Genomic DNA, 20,093 nt, shown 5'->3' with positions numbered 1-20,093 from the left:
TGGCATGGAGGCCCAGGTGCATCAGCAGCAGACTTTGAGGGAAGCCCACATCCAGGCTCCTCTTCTTCAGGGAGCTGTTGGGGTTCACCAGCCTAGCCACATCCTGTACCATGACTTTTCATAAAGATAGCCAGTTGATAACAGACAAGAAACTTGATTTGTACCCACAGCTATTACAGTTAAATACAGTTAAACACACAAGACATTTTAAAATAGCTTGTACAGGCTTGTACATTTCGCATTTGTTCCCATCCAACTTTATAAGAAAGAACTTGTATCCCATAAAAAGGGAAGACATCCACCTTTTGGAGATAAGGGAAGGTTCTTATGGAAGAATTAAGACCCACTTTAAACAGTTACTGTCTTAATGCATTATTTTTTGGCGTTGTCTGGTGAAAATAACATCTCATCCAAGCCTTAAGATGCATTCTTGAACTACATCCATGGAATAAGAAACAGACAACGTAAAGCTGAGTAGTTCCAGATTCTGAAAAGCAGAAGAAAGCTGTAAGTGCAAAAATGAACAAATGTATAAAGTGAGCTTACAGTAACTGCTGAAAAACCATTCTTGGGATTATTAAACAAACATGCATTCTATCACCAAAGAAAATCTCCAGACCAAATAAATTCCAGTGCTTTGCAGAAGACCCTTTGAACTCCGAATTTAATGTTGTGGAAAGGGTTATAATTCAAAGATAATCCTGCATCTTTGATTCTTATCCATAAGCTAAAACTTTTATTAAGGATATTTTACTACGGACATAAGATAGTTAAAGAAAAAGGCAGAAAAATGAATGAGTCACTTGGCTGAAGAAGCACAGCAGCATTGAGGTCTGAGTGCTATTTGTTAGCTCATGTCTAGCAGTATAAAGTAAGTTAGAAAACAAAAGTCTGTTTGTAATTTGTTTTACAATCTGAAGTGTTTTCCCTCTAAATTAAAATAAAAAAAAATTAGTTGTGTAAGGCTATGGCTAGTGGTCTAAACTTTCTCAGGTTTGTGAAACACTGATCATCCTCTCATCCCACAGGAATAACAGATGGGTTGTCCTTGTACAAAATATGGTATCCACCTGCACTTCATTAGAGAGCTGCATTTTTGTACATGCCACACCACAAGATCACCATGATGACATAGCAGCTTCAGAGAACAGCGTGACTAGGGCTTTTTTTTTTTTTTTTTTCTCTTGTAACAGAGAGGATCTGGCAGACTTTTACCTCCTGACACTGTTTACAGCATATATTGGTCGATACAGTCCCTTATTGCATCTGCTCTGGGAATTAAGGAAAGCAGCTTCAAGGCAGTAAGGTAAGTGCTGCTGCATGTTTTAAGTGTAATGTTCAGCTATTTAAATATAGCTGTAATGGGAACGTGAAAACATGTCAGGATAAGTTTGCCAATTTGTAAATTGAACACAAATCAACAGTTGCTTAGTGGATTTGCTTTCTCAATTTCCTTAAAACAACCTCACATATTTTGGGCATCAGTATTGCACTTTTTTGCAGTCTGTTTTGTTCTACTTCAAAAAAAGAGTTGATGTACAGTACAAAGAAACTTTTAAGAGTACTCACTGCTTACTTATTCATTCATAAGAGCTCCACAGATTCCATTTGTTAAATCATTTTGCTTCATTTTACAAAACGATAAGGTATCCTGATCTATAAATGATTAATCAAGTAAACAATGAGAGGAAAATTGCAGGCATTTTGTTAATTTTAAAGCACATTTTGAACACAATATTGAAACTTTTAAAAATTAAATCTTTTGCACACTGTGTAAGAGGTTATGCTGCAGAATTAAGGTATATTTAGTTTAAGGCTGACTGAATTATAAACGTATACTTATTTTGTTTCACAACAGCTTTAGGATTAAGGTAGTATAGACGAGCTTGAAAACAGTTTGAATAGTTTGTCTGCACTTCTGTAGTAAGCATTTTTCCAAAATCATGGATTTGCCATTTAGTATGTTTTGTCAAGTTGCCTGAGCAACTTCACAAATATTTTCACAGGTATTTTACAAGATAACTGATTAGAACAAACACAGGCAATTAGTTCTAACATGATTATGTTATAAGATAAACGTCTAAGAATGTACTCTGATTTTATCTTTTGGATTCATACAGATCAGTGCAACAAACAAGCATGTGTACGTGATCTATTTACCTTTTACACTTCTGACAGGGGAACGTTTAGATACGTGAATGAGAAATCCATGAATAAAACAAGTTAATTGCACAACGTATGTACTTTAGTGTTCTATTTTATGTCACACACATGCTCATATTCCCTTGCACTGCAGAATAGCCATCTACATTTTAAAATATTGTTAATAAAATAATTCAAAACACTTGTGGTCTAACTTTTTAAATTACTTCCAGGGTTCTGCAGAGCAGTTAAAAAATGTGTACTATTTAAAAGAACTGCCAGCCTGTGATATCAATAATAAAATTTACCATTACAAATATAATTTGAAACTAGAAGAACAGTAGAATTTGAGCTTAAAATAGGATGTTTATGCTACTTTATCAGTAAGACTATAAAACGATGCATATGTGTAAAAATGTCACCGTGAGGCCAGAGAGTGTAATCCAATAAGACGCTCTGTCTTATACTATGAATATAGAAGCAGTTAGTCTCCCATCCTTAATGTTTAGTACCTAAATAACACCAGATTTTGAGCTGAATTGTGTCACGGTAGTGTCTTTGCTTTCAGAAGAGCTGTACTTATTTATACCAGCAGGGGACTGAATGTTGAGTTTGCATATTCTGATGCAGTAATGAAGAACAGACAAAGAAAATTACATTGATAACTCATATTTCAGTGATTGCTCTATCCTGTGGTTCATAGTTATGTAAATGTGATGGGACTAACACTAATCTGGCAGAAGGACTTTGTGGGTAACTGAAGATAACATGAGAACATTTTTTAAAAAATCTTCATGCTGTACTGCATGAGATCAATAGGCCCCACCAAGAGGTACTTTAGTTGAGATTATTAGCCTACTAGAATGTGATGTGTCTTTTATCAAGTCAATAAAAGCAAGGAAATTTAGAATTAGGAAAGACTTTCTGGCTATGGCTCTGCATTTTAACGCTATGTACTAATCAATGACAATAGCAAAACTAACTTTGCTGGAAGATTGCCCAGACCCAAGATCAATGTCTGATGGTCTGTTTACAGTCTTCACGTGCTTTCTGAAATTACCTGAGAACAAGAAGATTCTAAGGATTTTCTTAATTGTCTCACTTTCTGAATAGTAGTTGAATACACTTAGCCTTTTCTTTTACTGGTGAAAATCAAAGTAAGCTCACTAACTTCAGTGATGCTAGACCCACTTTTCCAACACAACATCTATCTCAGTAGAAAGAAATAAAAGCAAGATACTAAAGTTCACAAATTAGACTCTTGCGGAGTACCTGATGAGGGAGGTATGCCCTTAAAAATTAAGGTGAGACAACTCATTGGATCACAATAGAACACCCCCAAGGACACTGAATGTCCTTTTACCATTTGTGAACTGGAAGACCAAATATGTAAAGACGGTGCTTTATTGTTCTATTGATTTAGAATGGTCATACAATGTAACTAATACATTTACTGTTATATATAGAATTTGCAAGAACATTTGCACTATCTGAAATTCAGTCATTTCAGATCCACTGTAGATCCATGTTAGATAGAGTATACTCGTGCACACATATGCAGTGCTGGTTGTTTGACATGTCCAGGGGAAAATGCTACCTATTTCTATTAGTTTGTTCTTTATGTGGATATGAAACTTAGTGGATCATGCTTTACTGGATATGATCCATGAGAAGAAGATATTTCAAGCTACAGGCATCTTAACAACACCCTATACAGCAGATCATTACCATCAGTTTGTCACCCTCCCTGGCTCTTTCAAACTTAAGTCAAATTGCCACATGAGGCAATTCAGTATATTAGGAATGCCTGATAGAATTTAAACAGCAGAACTGCCTCTGAACATGGTCTTCAGCAAAACTGAAAACCCTTCTGTGCCAAGTTTAAAAAACTTGGACTTTATCGTTGTTCTTGTGACTTAATGAATGAATGCAGGAAGGTGTAAAGAATGTTTTGCTTACAGCAGCAGAATGGCCTGCAATTTTGCGTTACAAAGACAGATTATGACAAGACAAGGACTGTAAGTTTATAGCAGTAACAACGCAATGCTAACAAACTAATGTATTTTTTCTTAATTAATTGCTTTAAACAGGAAGACTGAATTAATTAGTTTTTAATTACAATCTTTATGTGGTAAAATTTCAAATATTGCTGAAAGGGAGAAAAAAATAAAGTTATAACTTTTTTTATTCCCTTTCACTATACAGGGACAAGACACATTGGAAAGATGACTTTAAACTCCCTAGCCGTCTTTCTGTTATTGATTAGTGGCATTTTTTGCCAATATGACTATGGTCCTGCAGATGATTACGGTTATGATCCTTTTGGGCCATCCTCAGCAGTCTGTGCCCCAGAATGTAATTGTCCTTTGAGCTACCCTACTGCCATGTATTGTGACAATCTTAAACTGAAAACCATTCCGATTGTACCAAGTGGAATAAAATACCTTTATCTTCGAAACAATATGATTGAGGGCATTGAAGAGAACACGTTTGATAATGTAACAGACCTCCAGTGGCTGATCCTAGATCACAACCATTTGGAAAATTCAAAAATTAAGGGAAGAGTCTTCTCTAAACTAAAGCATCTGAAGAAACTTCACATTAACTACAACAATTTGACTGAAGCTGTTGGACCACTCCCCAAAACTCTGGATGACCTGCAATTAAGTCACAACAAGATCACAAAAGTCAATCCCAGTGCACTTGAGGGGCTGGTGAATCTGACTGTCATTCATCTCCAGAACAACCAGCTGAAAGCAGATTCTATTTCTGGGGCTTTTAAAGGCCTGAATTCACTTTTGTATCTTGACTTAAGCTTCAATCGACTTACAAAGCTCCCGTCAGGACTGCCTCACTCTTTACTCATGCTGTATTTTGATAATAACCAGATCTCCAATGTTCCCGATGAGTACTTCCAAGGTTTTAAAGCCCTGCAATATTTACGTTTATCCCACAATAAATTAACAGATTCTGGAATACCAGGCAATGTCTTCAATATCACATCTCTGGTTGAGTTGGATCTCTCCTTCAATCAACTGAAGAGCATTCCAACCGTCAGTGAGAATCTCGAAAACTTCTACCTCCAAGTCAACAAAATTAACAGTGAGTTAAATTTGCATATTTTCAATATTTTTTACCACAGTCTGGACACTGACGGTCAACAAAAATATCTGAAAAGGTAGATCAACCAGTCTGAAGAAGTGGTACTGGTTAGACTGTTAGCACACTGACATTTCTCTGACTGTTGTCCACATTGATGTTAAAAGACAGGCATTTATCTGATAGCTACTCAAATTAACCTTAAAGACAGAAGTTTCTGTTTTCATACTAATGTGGGTACTATTGGCCAAATTCTCATCTCATGTAAATTGGAGTAACTCCATTGAAGCCAATGGAGTTGACTTATAAATTGAGGAAAAAACAGTGGGAAAAGTTTAGTCAGTGTGGAACGTAAGCCAGCAAAAAGAGACAGACATCACCTGGTATGTGTAACCTTTCAGAAAGCTGGTAGTGAGAGTGCTGGAGGGAGGGGTGTCATGGTTTGAGAGATGGAGAAGACAGCAGATTCATAAGGTATCAGGCACAAAGCACAGCGAAAAGGATACAACAAAATAGCTTTTTTTTTCTCTTTCCTCCCTTGTCTCATGCAGTATCCCTCCAAACCCATCTTGAAATCTGACGAGCTGCCCCTGTTGTTTCTTCTTTTTGTTCCCGTTTCCCATATCATATGATTAGGTGGCAAGCTTGTCTCCATTCAACCATGATTTGAAAAAATGTTCTTTCTGAAGTCAATAAATGTCACACCTCGCATGAGATCATGGAGGTTTCTATGGAGACAGGGCTTTTACGAGGCTGTTCTAATCCTGGGGTGGGAAGTAAGTGTTGGAGTGCCGTAGAGGCCTCACAATCACATCAGAAGCTCTCCAGCTGCACCTCTGTCAGCAGTGGTCCCTGATGGAGAGGCAGATGTGTCAGACATAACAGTGTTTCTGCAGGAGGACTTCCATCATCTTGTTAGCTGTCATAAAGTAAACCATAAAACCCTCTCTTCTATTTGCCTGCTTGTAACCATCAGGGCTTTAGGTTATCAGTGTTAGCTATTCTATACATAGTTAACTCCATACAGACGTAGGCTTTAAAGCCAAATACTTTAGTCCTGATTTTACCAGGCAGAGGGCAAGTCTTTTTGAAATGTTTTATATTTACTATGCTTCACATTTTCCTCAATGTTATGATTTTTTTTCCTGTTACATCTCAGTTCCTTGTTTTGAAGAGGGAAAATAATGAGTTAGTGTTTCCTACCTGAGGCACCACGTGCAGCAACCTGTAGAACTCTGTCAGATACTCTCTCACTCCTAAAAGAGCTAACGATGATGTTTAATTTCTCATGAGATATATGAGGCAAATTTCCTTGCTTAGAATGGTTATTCTGAGACTTCTGCAAGATGCCCAGGTAGGGAGTTTTTTTTCCAGGGACTTCTGAGAAATTATGTCAATAATTTAATTTTGCAATGGAAGATGTATTTCCAGGGTACTGGTTAGCAGCTGAGGGGGATGGTGTGAGAAGTGGGTGTGCACCAGCTACTGCTGCACTGTCATTACTACCCTATGGACAGATGCAAGAGAACTCTGATTTAGTGGTTTTTGCTTAACCATAAAATCTAGAAGACTTCAATAATAAATTTTCTTGACTATCTAATTTCACAGGCATAATATTGTGTTCCCTAAGATGTGACTTGACAACGTGGGACAAAATTTAGTTAGCAATAAGAATTTCAGTTTAATGAAGTACCAGACACAGGGTAACCAAAGCCATTGCAGTTCACTATTCATTACATCTGACTTACAGCTGTGAATGCTTAGTCTTTCTAAAAATTCAGTTAATTGACCTTTGAGTGCTTGAGCTGCAAACAGGTGACCAGTTTCGTTTTTTAATAGAATATTTCAATTTGACAGAGATTTGTGTAAGAATGACTGTAAACAAGGCCAGCTTCCCTTCCATACCATGGCCCGTGGTATGCTTATACTGTGAGAGGGAGACTTCTGTATTAAGGGTAATAATTTGTCCTAAAATGTCAAAAAAAGTATAATCTTTCAGATTATAGAAATATAGAATGGTTTGCGTTGGAAGGGTCCTTAAAGATGATCTTGTTCCAACCCCCCTGCCATGGGCAGGGACACCTCCACTAGACCAGGTTGCTCAAAGCCCCATCTGGCCTGGACTGGAACTCCACAGGGCATGGGGCATCCACAACTTCTCTGGGCAACCTGTTCCACTGCCTCACCACCTCAGAGTTAAGGAATTCTTCCCGATGTCTAATCTAAATCTACTCTTCTTCAGATTAAAACCGTTACCCCTCATCCTATCACTATATTCCCTCATAAAGAGTCCCTCCCCATCTTTCCTGTAGGCCCCCTTTAGGTACTGGAAGGCTGCTATAAGGTCTTTCTGGAGCCTTCTCTTCTCCAGGCTGAACAACCCCAACTCTCTCAGCCTGTCCTCATAGGAGAGGTGTTCCAGCCCTCTGATCATTTTCGTGGCCCTCCTCTGTGGACCCTTTCCAACAGGTCCATGTCCTTGTGCTAAGCTATGCTTACATAGCTTAAAGTTTTCACTTCTACTGAAACCTAACATAAACAAACTTCTCCAGAGTTTTTCATTCGCTACTCTCTCCCTTTTTCTCAGGTGCCTTTATGCTATCAATTAATTATTTGTCAATTCAATTTATCAATTAATTATTATATTTTTCTAAGGAAAAGTAATCTGCTTCTAACACTTTTGATATTACCAGAAAGAAAGGAAATATTTTTCTAAATTATTGTCCATGTGTTTCATCCTGGGCTTGCTACAGTCATTATGCAATGCCATACATGCAAAAATTACCTGGTTGAGAAATGTCTTCATTTGAACGAGCTCTTTGAGCAAGAGTTGATGAATATACACATAAAAAAACATTGTTTCAGAATTGGCCTCACTTCAGTATGTTCTGTTTTCATCTGTGATGTGAGGAGCAGTGGGCAAAGCAGATAGAAAACTGGAACGAAGACAAATTCAGAGTAACTCCCCTGACCTCTAACTAATAAATTGAAGGACATCCATTATATTGAATGTAAGTTAAGTATCAATCGTATAGTCCATCTACTGTACTTGGTGCTAGCTGGATCTCCAAGCTAGCATAGGACCATGGAAGGTTAATAAAAGCCTTTGTTTTCTCCATACCTCACACCTAAACTGTAACTTCTAAATTGAATTTTTTTTTTTTTATATTTCTTATTATTTGGAATTTAAGGGTAGAATTTTCTGCTTAATAACAACAGTGGTTCGCTACCATGCTTTAAGATGCCATTAGGATTATATATTTATACATATATATTACATATATACATATATATGTATGTGTGTATGTATATATATACGCTTGTTTTATAGTCTCCTCGAAGGAAATAGAAACTCTGCAGGATGGAAAAAAAGTACAGGAATCAAAGAGGTTCAGTGATACAAGAAGAGGGTCCAAAGGTGGACTTCTCCATATTTCATTTGTACTTGTAAAGGATTAAGGAGAGAGTTGTTTCCACATGAAACCCCAGAAAGAAGATACCATGTAATGAAGTATAATACGGGGGAATGTGAATATGTTCCAGAGGACAGTTAAGGGGCCACATATTCTGCTTCAGTCCATCGTCTAGGTCAGTACCTGTGCCATAATTGCACTTACTCTGAACACAGTTAGTTGGGGAGGTGCTTTATGGTCTTTTATCTGGCTCACTCCACAAATCCCAAAAGGATTTTTCACAATGGCCTGTGCAGAAATGACTCAGATATGGTTACTGTGGGACCACAAACCGAAAAGCAAGGATGTCTATGGGACTTCAGATCCCATTAGGATGGCCCACTGTATTGCAGGCCTGAACAAAGAGTCTTTGCACAGTTAATCTTCCTCTCAGCTAAAGGCTGCTTACACTCCGGATGTACAAGGGTTATACTCTCACCTAGAATATAGTAAAAAAAAAATTCTATCTAAAAAAAAATGTTTCTATGCTCCCATCTCTCCTCCTCTCCTCCTCTCTCCTCTCCTATGGAGAGAGGAAAAGACATGCCTGATCCTGGTTTTATTATTTTTTTCCCCCAGATACTTCAAATATTCAGGTAGGGTTTTTTGAGTATCAGAATTTCTTATGGTGACAGCTACTTTTAGTGAGAAATTAATTGTTCAGATGAAAATCCAATTTTCATACAATCCTTCTTATTCTCTCAGTGACTGGCTCATGAAGGAATTACGTGTTGGGAAAATATGAATGCCACACTAACGGTGAAATTCCAGGTACACTGCCTCTGAACTTGAATAGTATAAATTCAGGAAGCTATTTTAACACTTGCTACGCTAATAAGTGTAATAAAGGAGGAAGTAAGCTACTGACATGTTTTTTACGCAACAGTGCTCTAGTATCACTGATTGCAGTTCCCACATGGATCATATAGGTAACAAAACATCAGGTACATTCACCAAACCTACTTATTTTCTACTGGTGGAGACTACCATTAGAAACCAAACTTTTTAAATATACTTCTAACAACTGATTATTATATGATCTTTATGAAAAATTAATACCCAAAAGCTAAGAGTGTGCACCAAATACTGTAGCCAAATCCCACTGAAGTCCATGACGGAGTTCCTTTGATTTCTGTGAGGACTAGATCTGCATCTACTTCCAAATCAGTTACAGTCTCACAAATAGTCAGTACAACTGAGTATGTTGGTAACAAAGATAAACTTTGTGGTTTACATGCATGAAGTTTACATCCTTTGAGCAGTTAAGCATCTACCCAACTTGTATAAGCCTACCTTGTTTTGCAGCCAAATGTTAGTATTGATGATCAAAATTAACGATATGGAAAAAGCAAATAAGTAAATTTAGAAGGCTTTTCAATGTCTGCCTTCAACAAAAATATACTTACCATGCTGTTCCTGAATGACAAGAAAATGGAAAAAAAATAAATTAGTATTCATGTTTATTTTAATCTTTACAAATTATACCCAAACTATCCGCGGAAAACTGGACCTAAATAGTTAATGGTATAGACTATGGGCCAAGGAATTTAATGCAAAGTCCCAGGAACTTACGTTTTCATTCAGCAAAATTTCACACAGACCTAATCCTATAAACACCTCCCAGGTCATATGATCCTAACTCACAAGAATCATTCGTTCGCTTCAGCTCGTACATTCTGGATTGTAAGAGTATCAGAATTGATCCTGCAGGCTTGAAATTATACTATGTTGCAGTATAGACTACCCAATACATGTGCCATTAAGGATGCATTTTATCTCTCACCCTTCCAAAAGAAGGCTGTACAATATAAAAAACCTAAGAAATTGTTTTGATTTGCTTTAATCAAAATGATGATCAGGATCTAACATTTGAAACACAATTCCTTAATCCCTATTTATTTTGTGAAAGATACACAAATCTTCACCCATTCTCCAACACCGTATCTCTGTGTCCAAAAAATTTCCTAAACTCTCATGCTTTAAAGTGCTGCCCATATGATGAGTGTGCATTTATATTTAGTTTACAGAAGCCACGTTTCATCAATGATAGCAGACTACTGTAATGACAGTTCTGAAAGAATCTAATTGAAGTTAAAGTGGAGATATAAAAGATACTTCTTCCACTTCTTTTAGTACCACAACACGACCTAGATCTTCGTATTTTCTTAGATGAGTTGGTCATGCAGAAAAGATATATAAGGTAGTGTTTTCAAAAATCCATGACTGACCTATGATTGGTTGTTAAAATGGCAACTGATTTTGAGAACACTACCTTGATTTCTCAGAAATTATGAGAGCTAGTCCTTTGCTACATAAAAGCAACTGAAGATATGAAATTTGTCTGCATACTGGTGAACGGATTTGTTGAAGGAGCCCTTATAAATTATTTTCTGTGTGAATTCAATTGATGTCAATGTCCTGTAGAAGAAAAATAATGGGTTTGTCCTATTTGTCTTAATTATTCATGCTTCCTCTCATTCATGTTCCCTTTGTTTCAGAGTTCCCATTGAGCAGCTTCTGTAAAGTTGTTGGGCCAATGACCTATTCCAAGATCACACATTTGCGCCTGGATGGAAACAACCTTACTCGGGCTGACCTGCCACAGGAGATGTACAACTGCCTTCGAGTGGCTGCTGAAATTTCACTGGAGTGAGATACCTGGGAACATCCAGTTCCCTTCTAGGGGCAGTAACTACAGGAATTACATCATCATAGCTCTTTAAAATTAGGATATGCCTTAAAAAAAGTGTCAATCCACATATTATCCATTCTGTTTGTTAATATTTAGCATGGACTTGCAACCTTAAGGAAACGTGTGCACATTTTTACAAATGGTTGTATTTAGAAAGCACAAGAATGACCAAATATGGTGCAAAATATGCCTTCATCTGGCTAGGTAAGTTGATGAAAAGCATTCAACTTCATAGAAATCTATGTCCATGCATGCAATACATGCCAGCTGGTACCAGACTTACATGAAAGTCAGGTGGATTTCATCAGGGTGCTGAGCAGTATGGGCTACCCTGTGTAAATACAAGATTCCTCTCCAACCAATCCAACTTCCTTAATTATTCACATCTTTTTCATAGTTATCAATGACAAAGGAAAAAATGATTTAACAATCTAAGAACAATTTAAAATGTATTAAAATATGTTTTTAAAGCCCATGATGTTACTAAATTAATGGAATATGTGAAAGATAGCAGGGAAACAAACAAAGTTGTTTACTCTTCTTTTTGTCATACTTCATTTAAACTTTCATGGTAAGATTTTTATCCATTGCTGGTATAATTTTTATTTCAAAATAAGTCATATATACAAGTATTTTTATTCAATTACTTGCATGCTACTTTTAACCAGATTGTAGAAAATAAAACATAGCAAATAGTATTTTTGCGTCCATATCATTGTCAACTATGTTTCAGTCTTTTATAAATGGAAAAAAAAACCTTCAGGTTAAGACAAGATAATCTAAGCTATTCTATTATTATTAAAATTTATTGTAAGGTTAAATAAACTGTTTTCTCTACTGTCAAGTTTCAATATGTTTGTAAACATATAATTTAACATACCCCACTGCATTTGTGTTGGCCATTAAGTCGATGCCTTATGGAGTTTGCAGTGTGGGAGTCACAGCACTATGAAATAGTGCAAATTAATTTCTCAGCATTGTTAAAAGAACAGTGAAATCTCTCAGAAGCCACAAGCAATGTGTAAAATGCAGCCCTAGCTACTCAAGATGGAGAGTTGGTAGTATATTCTATCTGGGAATGCGTAGTCCAAATATTGTCAGCATCCTGGAACACACACTAAAATAAATGTGTTAGTAACTGAGAGCCATAAATGGCTTGCTTGCAAACACAGATCATCCCACGGGTACTATTTTCTTTTCAACTACTAGACTATTAAACACTCAGACAGAAACTCTTCTAGTTTCTACAGCAAAAGCAGAAACTATCACCTCTGAAAAAAAAAACCAACCAAAACCCACACCAAACCATTTAGTCGGCGCATTGCCAATTCCAGATGTTCAGAATCAATACACGATTCACAAAGAAACCTGGGACTAAAACAAAAAGAGAGATGCAGGAGACAATAGAAATATTTCCCTCCTCATTTTTTGTCCTTTTGGAATTCATTAGTGTCATTGCTTTTTTTATCCACATACAGGAGAGATTGAAAGTAACCTTTGTTACAAGTAAGCTAGAATTTTCATAGAAGAATAAAGTCTAAAGCTGGGGCTTTCTGAACACATCAGAGTGAGAATCGCTATGGAATAGCACCTAGGCATTAAACATAGGAGAAGAAGAAAGAAGTGCCTGCAAAAAAACCCCAAAGAATGGAAAAAGATATGGGAAACATCAGCCATTTCCAGAGAGATTTTAACCCAGCTGTCCCCTTCATAGGAAAAACACTAAACACTAAGACCTCTAGAGCAAAAACTGATACTGAGATTTGTTACCACACAGCTGTGATCTAGCAAACAGGACAGAAATGTTTTCTTCTTTTCAGTTTGTTTCAGCAAACCAGTTATCTTTATGAAAAATGAAACAGCATGAACAATGAGAATGAGAACAGTCTGCCTCAGGACAGATTAAAACCTGTTGACGAGGGTACTTTCTGCATACCCATATGTTGTAAATAAAGCATCCACAGATGTTCACGAAGGATTTTGAGGTTGTCTTCAAGGGACAGAGTAGAAGGAAGCTCTCCGTCAAAGTAGCAAACAGTACCAATGACCTGCCTCAGAAACTGAGGAACCTTCTCCTTGCAATAAGCACTTGGACAACTCACAGAAAATGGCATTTGGCAGTACATTTTTATCTTGAACACCTCTTTCATGTCATTCATAATTTTCCAGTTAGCTGGGGAGAGATAGCATTGCACAGCTTGCTCTTGACACTATCTGAAAAGACTAGAACATGCTACAGGAGAAATGGGACACCGTAGCTCTGTTTTCATATTGTGAGACACAGAAGCACAGGTTTCTGCTGCTTCATTAATGAACTGGTTTAAATCACCACAAAGACTGTTTAAGCTCCCAATATACACATATTGTGCAGAGACAGATAGGCAAGAATATACATGTACCTTAGTTCTCAGTTTATGAATGCTACATGAATTGTTTTCTAGGCACTAGGCAGAAATGCAGATGTTTGGAGATACTTCACAGAGCTAGAGCCTTGGAAACTGAGTCACTATAACTTGCAATTTCTGCCCTTCCTGGAAAGGAAGGTGATGAATCTTAGTTTAGAAAGCCCCTTGCATTGTGGATACTGAAAAACATGATCTCTGTTCCCATCTAAGCTGATCATATTATAAAATCCTTATGTGTACAGGTATAAACATATTACTTAAAAGTAGGCAGGCATGAACAGGTAATAACACAGCTGCAGTAGCATGGAGACAGTGGAGTGGGTAAATGAGCCTGAACTAAAGTCTGTTTAGGGCTACATAATATGCAGCCTACAGTATAGCTATACAATTTACTTAAAATATGTGTCCCTCCTTCCTTCAGGTCAAAATGGGTGAATTTGTCATGACACTTTCATGTGAAGTTTCATATAGAAAAATTTACAAAAATCAAGATCTTTTGGAAAGACGTGAATTTGAAAGCAGACATAATAAGTAAATTTTGCTACTAATGTCATGAGAAGCAGTATTACAATGACAACATACAAACTCAACAAAAACTTTACCCATGAAATTTCAGGAACTGGTCTGCAAGTGTGTTGCACAGCTGTTCACAAAGATAGAGTTGTCTTTCAAATAACCAAGTATTGTCTGATTTAAAAGCAATTTTTGATATTAAATTAAATTACAGAAGTTATGGTTGACCCTGCTCTGGCAGGGGGGTTGGACTAGATGATCTCCAGAGGTCTCTTCCAACCCCTACCATCCTGTAATTCCTGTGAAGTTCCCTAGAAAGAACAGGCAGTGACTCACATGAATATCTGGACATACACTGGAAGCATGAATCCTACATGCTCTCTAATGCTTTATAGAGTCCAGCACAGTCAAATGGGTCAAGATAGGAGTGTGCGGAGGCTGATCCCAGCTGTCCTTCCAGTGCAAAAAACCTAGCAGGTTCCCATCCCTACTCGCAAACCTTCAGTTTTACTGCAAGGGAATAAATGAGGAGTTGCTTAGCATAAACCAAATTATTTTGAAAACTAGGAACAAGACAAAACATCATTAAGAAAAGCAGTCTGAATGGTTATACGTACAGCTGCAACAACCATAGACTGAAGACGGTAAAGACTGTGAGGTTATAAAGCAAAATGAAGTTCAGTGCAGAGCCACTAAGATGGAAGGCTGCAAAGAGAATGTCCCTCAGCCTTCTCCTTTCCAGGCTATGCCAAGCCACTTCCCTTAGCCTCTCGGAATATACCATATGCCTCAGTCCCATGATTTATTGCAGGTTTCGGCTGCCTAAAAGAGCACTAAAGGGGTCAGATTCAGAGATGCACAATGAAAGGACAAGTAGGCAAAGGAAAATTTCCAGGAAGAGAAATTCAGGTTGGACACACAAACAAATTCTTCACAATGAGCGTGTAAAACACTGACACAGATTGCTCAAGGAGGCTGTGCGCTCTCCATCCTTGGAGATTTTGAAAACTTGCATGGGCAGTGCCCTAAGGAACTGATCTGGCTTTGAAGATAGCCTTATTTTTAGGAGGAGGTTGAACTAAACGACCTTCAGATGTTCCTTTAAGCTTATTTATGATATCTGTGAATCTGCGGTGCTAAGAATACTAGTAAGCAATACTAGTAAACAATACCAATTTTAATAACCATCTCTACAGCTGAAGAGCTTTGCCTTAAATTAATGTGGAAAATGTATTGTTTCAGGTTCCAGTCCATAATTCAGATTCCCATGATACTCACAAAATCATAACTCAGTTAACATTTGGATATAGATTCCATAGGTAAAGACTGTGGAAACTTTCTTTTGATGGCCAGATGTCTGCAGCTGGCTTGTGCAAATCTGCTCCCATTTTGACACTTCTGAGCAATTCAGTGCTGGCAGTGAAGTCAGAGATCCACACCATCTAACTCTTCCATGTGGGACGGAACTGGCAAACATGCTTAGATGTCTACACAAAATAAGGAAAACAGTCTATGAGCTACCATCCCAGTGGACAGAGTGCTCATGGAGGACATTCTGGTTCTGAACTTTTTTGCAGATTTAGATATTGGATAAAAGCCTCTCAGCCTGTAAGGAAATAACTTTATCAGTAGCCTTTATAGCTTTCACAGATAAAAATCTCTTAAATCTTTTCTACTTAGTATGAACAGTTCAACATTAGTTAGCACAGAGAAAGAAACGGAGTGTTAATTCTGTACTTCAGGACACTCACCATGAATATAGGAATGTCAGGTTCAAATGACTGGGCAAGTGATCACTTCATTATACAAAGCAAAACAGCCTTAAAAGAAGAGGCTGCACTTTTAATCACACTATACTCTGCAGCTTTGAGATAAAGTTGTTGTGGGCTAGACAGGAAATAATTATGTGCATATCCTCATGTGCTGGAATGACAAGTAGGTTCCTATCAGTCGTCTCTGAGAGATGACCTGCCTGAAGTGCCCAACTCAAACGAGTTCAGAGGTGAGACTGCCCATGGCTGTCCTCACTGAATAACATAATCACTTTGCTCTGAAGATTTCATTTTGGACACTCTAAGTTATCTTCAGTTTGATTGATAGCTTTTGTGGACCCTTAGGGTTCTAGCTGGTTGGTTGTTTGGGTTTTTTTCTTGGTATCTGTATCCCTCCATCAATGTGTATGACAGTATAGGCATATAATCAGGAGCTGAGGATTTCAGTGAGCAACAGCATATCTGAAAAATTACATATTGTTACTCTTTGTTGTTATAAAACTTGATTCTTTGTGGATATTACCCCATCTACATGTTTTTTGGGGGCTGTTATCTTTCTTTTCAGAATCTGAAATCTGCAGATCAGAAAACACAGCACTTACAACAAGTCTTGATTACCTGAACAATTATTATTTAATTTTAATCCCCCTTATGCAGTACCTCTGTGGTACAGCATGACTTTTTATTCTGAAATTTTTAAAGAAAAGCAGAAAAAAAAAAGTTTTAATTAGGAGGTAGTGAAGAAATGAGGCAAATACATGAAAAGAGAATTGTTATTTATAGTTCAGATGACAGTGTGGAAGGACAGGGATTTGGTCAAATGCACCTGACTTCTGAATAAGAAGAAAGCTTTATTTCAGAAGTACTACTGTTCTGGAAAAAGAGTGCAAACCAACCCTCCTTGCAAGGAAAGATATAAAGAATCATGGAGTTTTTTATTCCCTCCCCTCCAAGAAAGTGATCTTCAGAACAGTGTCTAAATCCATTGTTATGAGGTGTTTAAAAATATTTTTCAATGTTCATGAAAACAATTCCACATTGTTTAAAATGGTTCATAAGCGCTGCCTATACCTTCTGTCAGATCTTGTTGTAACAGTTAAACCACCATAAGATCATTCTGATTAGCATACGGGCCATGTTTTTACAGTTGCAGAGAGACCCTTACTATAATATCTCAGCAGCAGACGTAGGAAAAATCACCCAAATATCTTCTCAGAACCAGACCCTGCGAGTGTTGAGGTTTTTTGTTCACCAAGGGAAAGACATGAAAGTTGGTGAGAGAAGGTAAACTTTCTGGGATACCAGTGTGAACTGCAGCACATTTCTTTGACAGAACACATAACTAGCTGCTTAATAATACAGAATTTGCTGACTTTAGGCTTCTGTCCTTCATCAGAAATGCAAAACCTCACACATCTTGTATCTCTTGAGGAGCTGCTTGCTAGATCCACCTCTGGGCATAACTGTACTGCCTGCAAGGCAGGCAATACGCATTTTCTTAATAGATAGATGGATTCCTTGCTGGGGTTGATGCACCAGCACTCAGCAGAGAAAGATAATACTAGATTGCTGAACTTGAGAACTTCCATGCCAGGAGTTCCATGCTAGTATGGAGGTTGCTGCCCCTGTTATCTTTCCTGTTGCAGGTCAATCAGTTCTTGCATTGTTCAGTTAGCACAAGGGTTTATGGCTACAAATGTGATTGAGTTAACATGTAGCTTCTGGACCCGCAAAGAGAATGGACCGTTGCATTTAACTATACAGATACCTACCCTGTGCAAAAGAGCGTTTTTGCCTTTATCCCTTGTCTCCTAGCGTGGGGTAAAGCATGCAAGACAGCAGTGTTATCTGGTCAACCTGACTAGAGCACATATTCCAAGAATTACAAACACACTTTGGAATATATTGAATAATATCTGTAAAAATATATTTCTATTGAAGTTAATTGTTTTATTGAAACATGCATAAGACTTCAGACAGAAGTACTGGAAGCCTTTAGAAATTTCACACCTTATAAACCAATTTAATAATAAGCTGTCCTCAAGATAAACAAGGCCAAGTACTGTCTTTCAAAATTCCTGTTTTCATCAACTTTCCAGTATCTCATCGTGTGCATCTGCCATCCATCTTATTCTGTTGACTGGTTTCCAAACCAGATAAACAAATGTTTCCTGAACTCCACATTTAGATTTCAGCATTACAACCCTTGTACTGCCAATAAAATGAAGAGTAAGACTAATAAGTTCTCAAAATTATGTGCCACGTTGCATTGATTTGAAAAAGAATTTGTGATTCCATGTGTAAAAGTGAAATGGTTTTATCCAGGACCCTAAGTTTGGGTAAGCAAAGTCATCTCCCGCAGTATTTGCATTCTCACTGTAGATTGAAAAAGATGACAGAGAAGTTGTTCCTAATGAAAACCACAGCCTTGAGATGAGGTGTATATTATACACAGAATGCAGAACTGAACGAGGCATTTGCCTCTGGGATTCACAGCAGCCATTGTGATGAGCGGGGAATCATCTAAGATAAGAGCAGACAATGCTGGAGCACAACCCTGACTGTTTAGGGCCTCTGGAGTGCTGAGCGGTGCTTGGATAGGGATGGATGCACGAATTCTCCCTGGAGCAGGGTTCCAGAGCTCTCTTCAAAGAAAAAGGTGGTGTCAGTTGGCACCAAAGTGCTGGGTGTTGAGGACTTTGATTTATAGTATAAAGACTTAGTTTCAACATTTTCCATCTGAAAGGATTATTAGTGACCGGAGTATTCATGGGGAGTGAGATTCTAACTTCAAGTCAGGACTCTGGAAGAAAACTTGAGTGCCTTGCAAAATGCCAACTCTTAAAAATTATGACAGTTTAAGAAAATGAAAAAAAATAATCACATATTCTAATGTTTAATTTCAGTACTTCCCAAGAGTATCTGTATTAAAAATTAGACCAAAAAGTACTGTAATTAATGGGAAATAAAATAAGGGCTGGGTTTTCATATAGCTTATGCCATTTGGCTTTTCTTTTTAAATATTAAAAAAGCACCTGAACCTTGAATTTCTCATCTGGCAGAATCAGGTTAGCAGAGCTTTATTATAAGAGGACTAAAATATTTTTTTCATTAAGTTATGGGAGTACTCTGTTATGAAACCCTTGTCGTTTATTTTAGAGGAGAGATCTTTCTATAAGTCTAAGCTTCTCAGAATTCATCATCCTATTGTGGGAATCTAAAATGAAAACAAATTCAAATATTTTTAGACTCCTTTAACAACAGAACAAAATAAGAGAAGTAACACTAACACCTCACAGCCTGTTTTCACTATCTTTATACTATCGTCAAGTATGTAATCCATGATCGTTTACTTTTCGAAACTGCGGATTTACAGTATGGGCATTGAATGACTAATTCATGTTTTAACTTACCATTAGTTGCCTGGAAAATATTAATCATCTAAATAGCCACATGCAGGCCCAAGAACTCAATGTATGTGTGCAATTGATAAATGCATGTTACGTATTTAATTTAAGGTACATTTAGCATATATAGTTGTACATCTAGCATTTTAAAAACCAGGTCCCTGGGTAGGATAGAATCATAGAATCATTTAGGTTGGAAAAGACCCTTGGGATCATTGAGTCCAACCATCAACCCCACTCTACAATGTTCTCCCTTACACCATATCCCCTAACACCACATCTAAACAAATCTTAAACACATTCAGGGATGGTGACCCCACCACCTCCCTGGGCAGCCTATTCCAGTGTCTGACCACTCTTTCTCTGAAGAATTTTTTCCTACTGTCCAGCTGAAACCTACCCTGTTGCAGCTTGAACCCATTCCCTCTTGTTCTATCGCTAATTACCTGTCAGAAGGATAAATTTGTTTCAGTGTTAAAATTGTTGAAGACATGAAAACAAATTAAGGTAAGAGATTGACAGCCACATTTACATAGTAGGTAAACTAAACCTAGCTAGCCAAGATAAATACCAGATCTTGGCATTGTGTCACGGAACCTTTATGGTGTCAC

At 37.4% G+C, this 20,093-nt stretch overlaps 1 protein-coding gene across 1 annotated transcript; it reads left to right on the top strand.

The window, feature by feature from the left end:
- Positions 1 to 734: 734 nt before the first annotated feature.
- LUM (lumican) lies at positions 735 to 12,223 on the top strand. Its single transcript, XM_074574844.1, has 3 exons — positions 735 to 1,306; positions 4,348 to 5,244; positions 11,192 to 12,223. The coding sequence occupies exons 2-3, from the start codon at positions 4,368 to 4,370 to the stop codon at positions 11,344 to 11,346; spliced, it is 1,032 nt and encodes a 343-aa protein (XP_074430945.1). The 5' UTR covers positions 735 to 1,306; positions 4,348 to 4,367; the 3' UTR covers positions 11,347 to 12,223.
- The last annotated feature ends 7,870 nt before the right edge of the window (positions 12,224 to 20,093 follow it).

This window comes from Larus michahellis, chromosome 1, assembly GCF_964199755.1.
Source record: "Larus michahellis chromosome 1, bLarMic1.1, whole genome shotgun sequence".
NCBI lineage: Eukaryota > Metazoa > Chordata > Aves > Charadriiformes > Laridae > Larus > Larus michahellis.
The sequence above is the reverse complement of the archived record's forward strand: the minus strand, read 5'-3'. Positions and strand labels throughout refer to the sequence as shown.

Excerpts from the sequence above, each read along its gene's own strand:
- LUM (XM_074574844.1), top strand. The coding sequence starts at position 4,368 with ATGACTTTAAACTCCCTAGCCGTCTTTCTGTTATTGATTAGTGGCATT. Across the intron at positions 5,245-11,191 it reads CCAAGTCAACAAAATTAACA|AGTTCCCATTGAGCAGCTTC; the intron begins GTGAGTTAAATT and ends CCTTTGTTTCAG.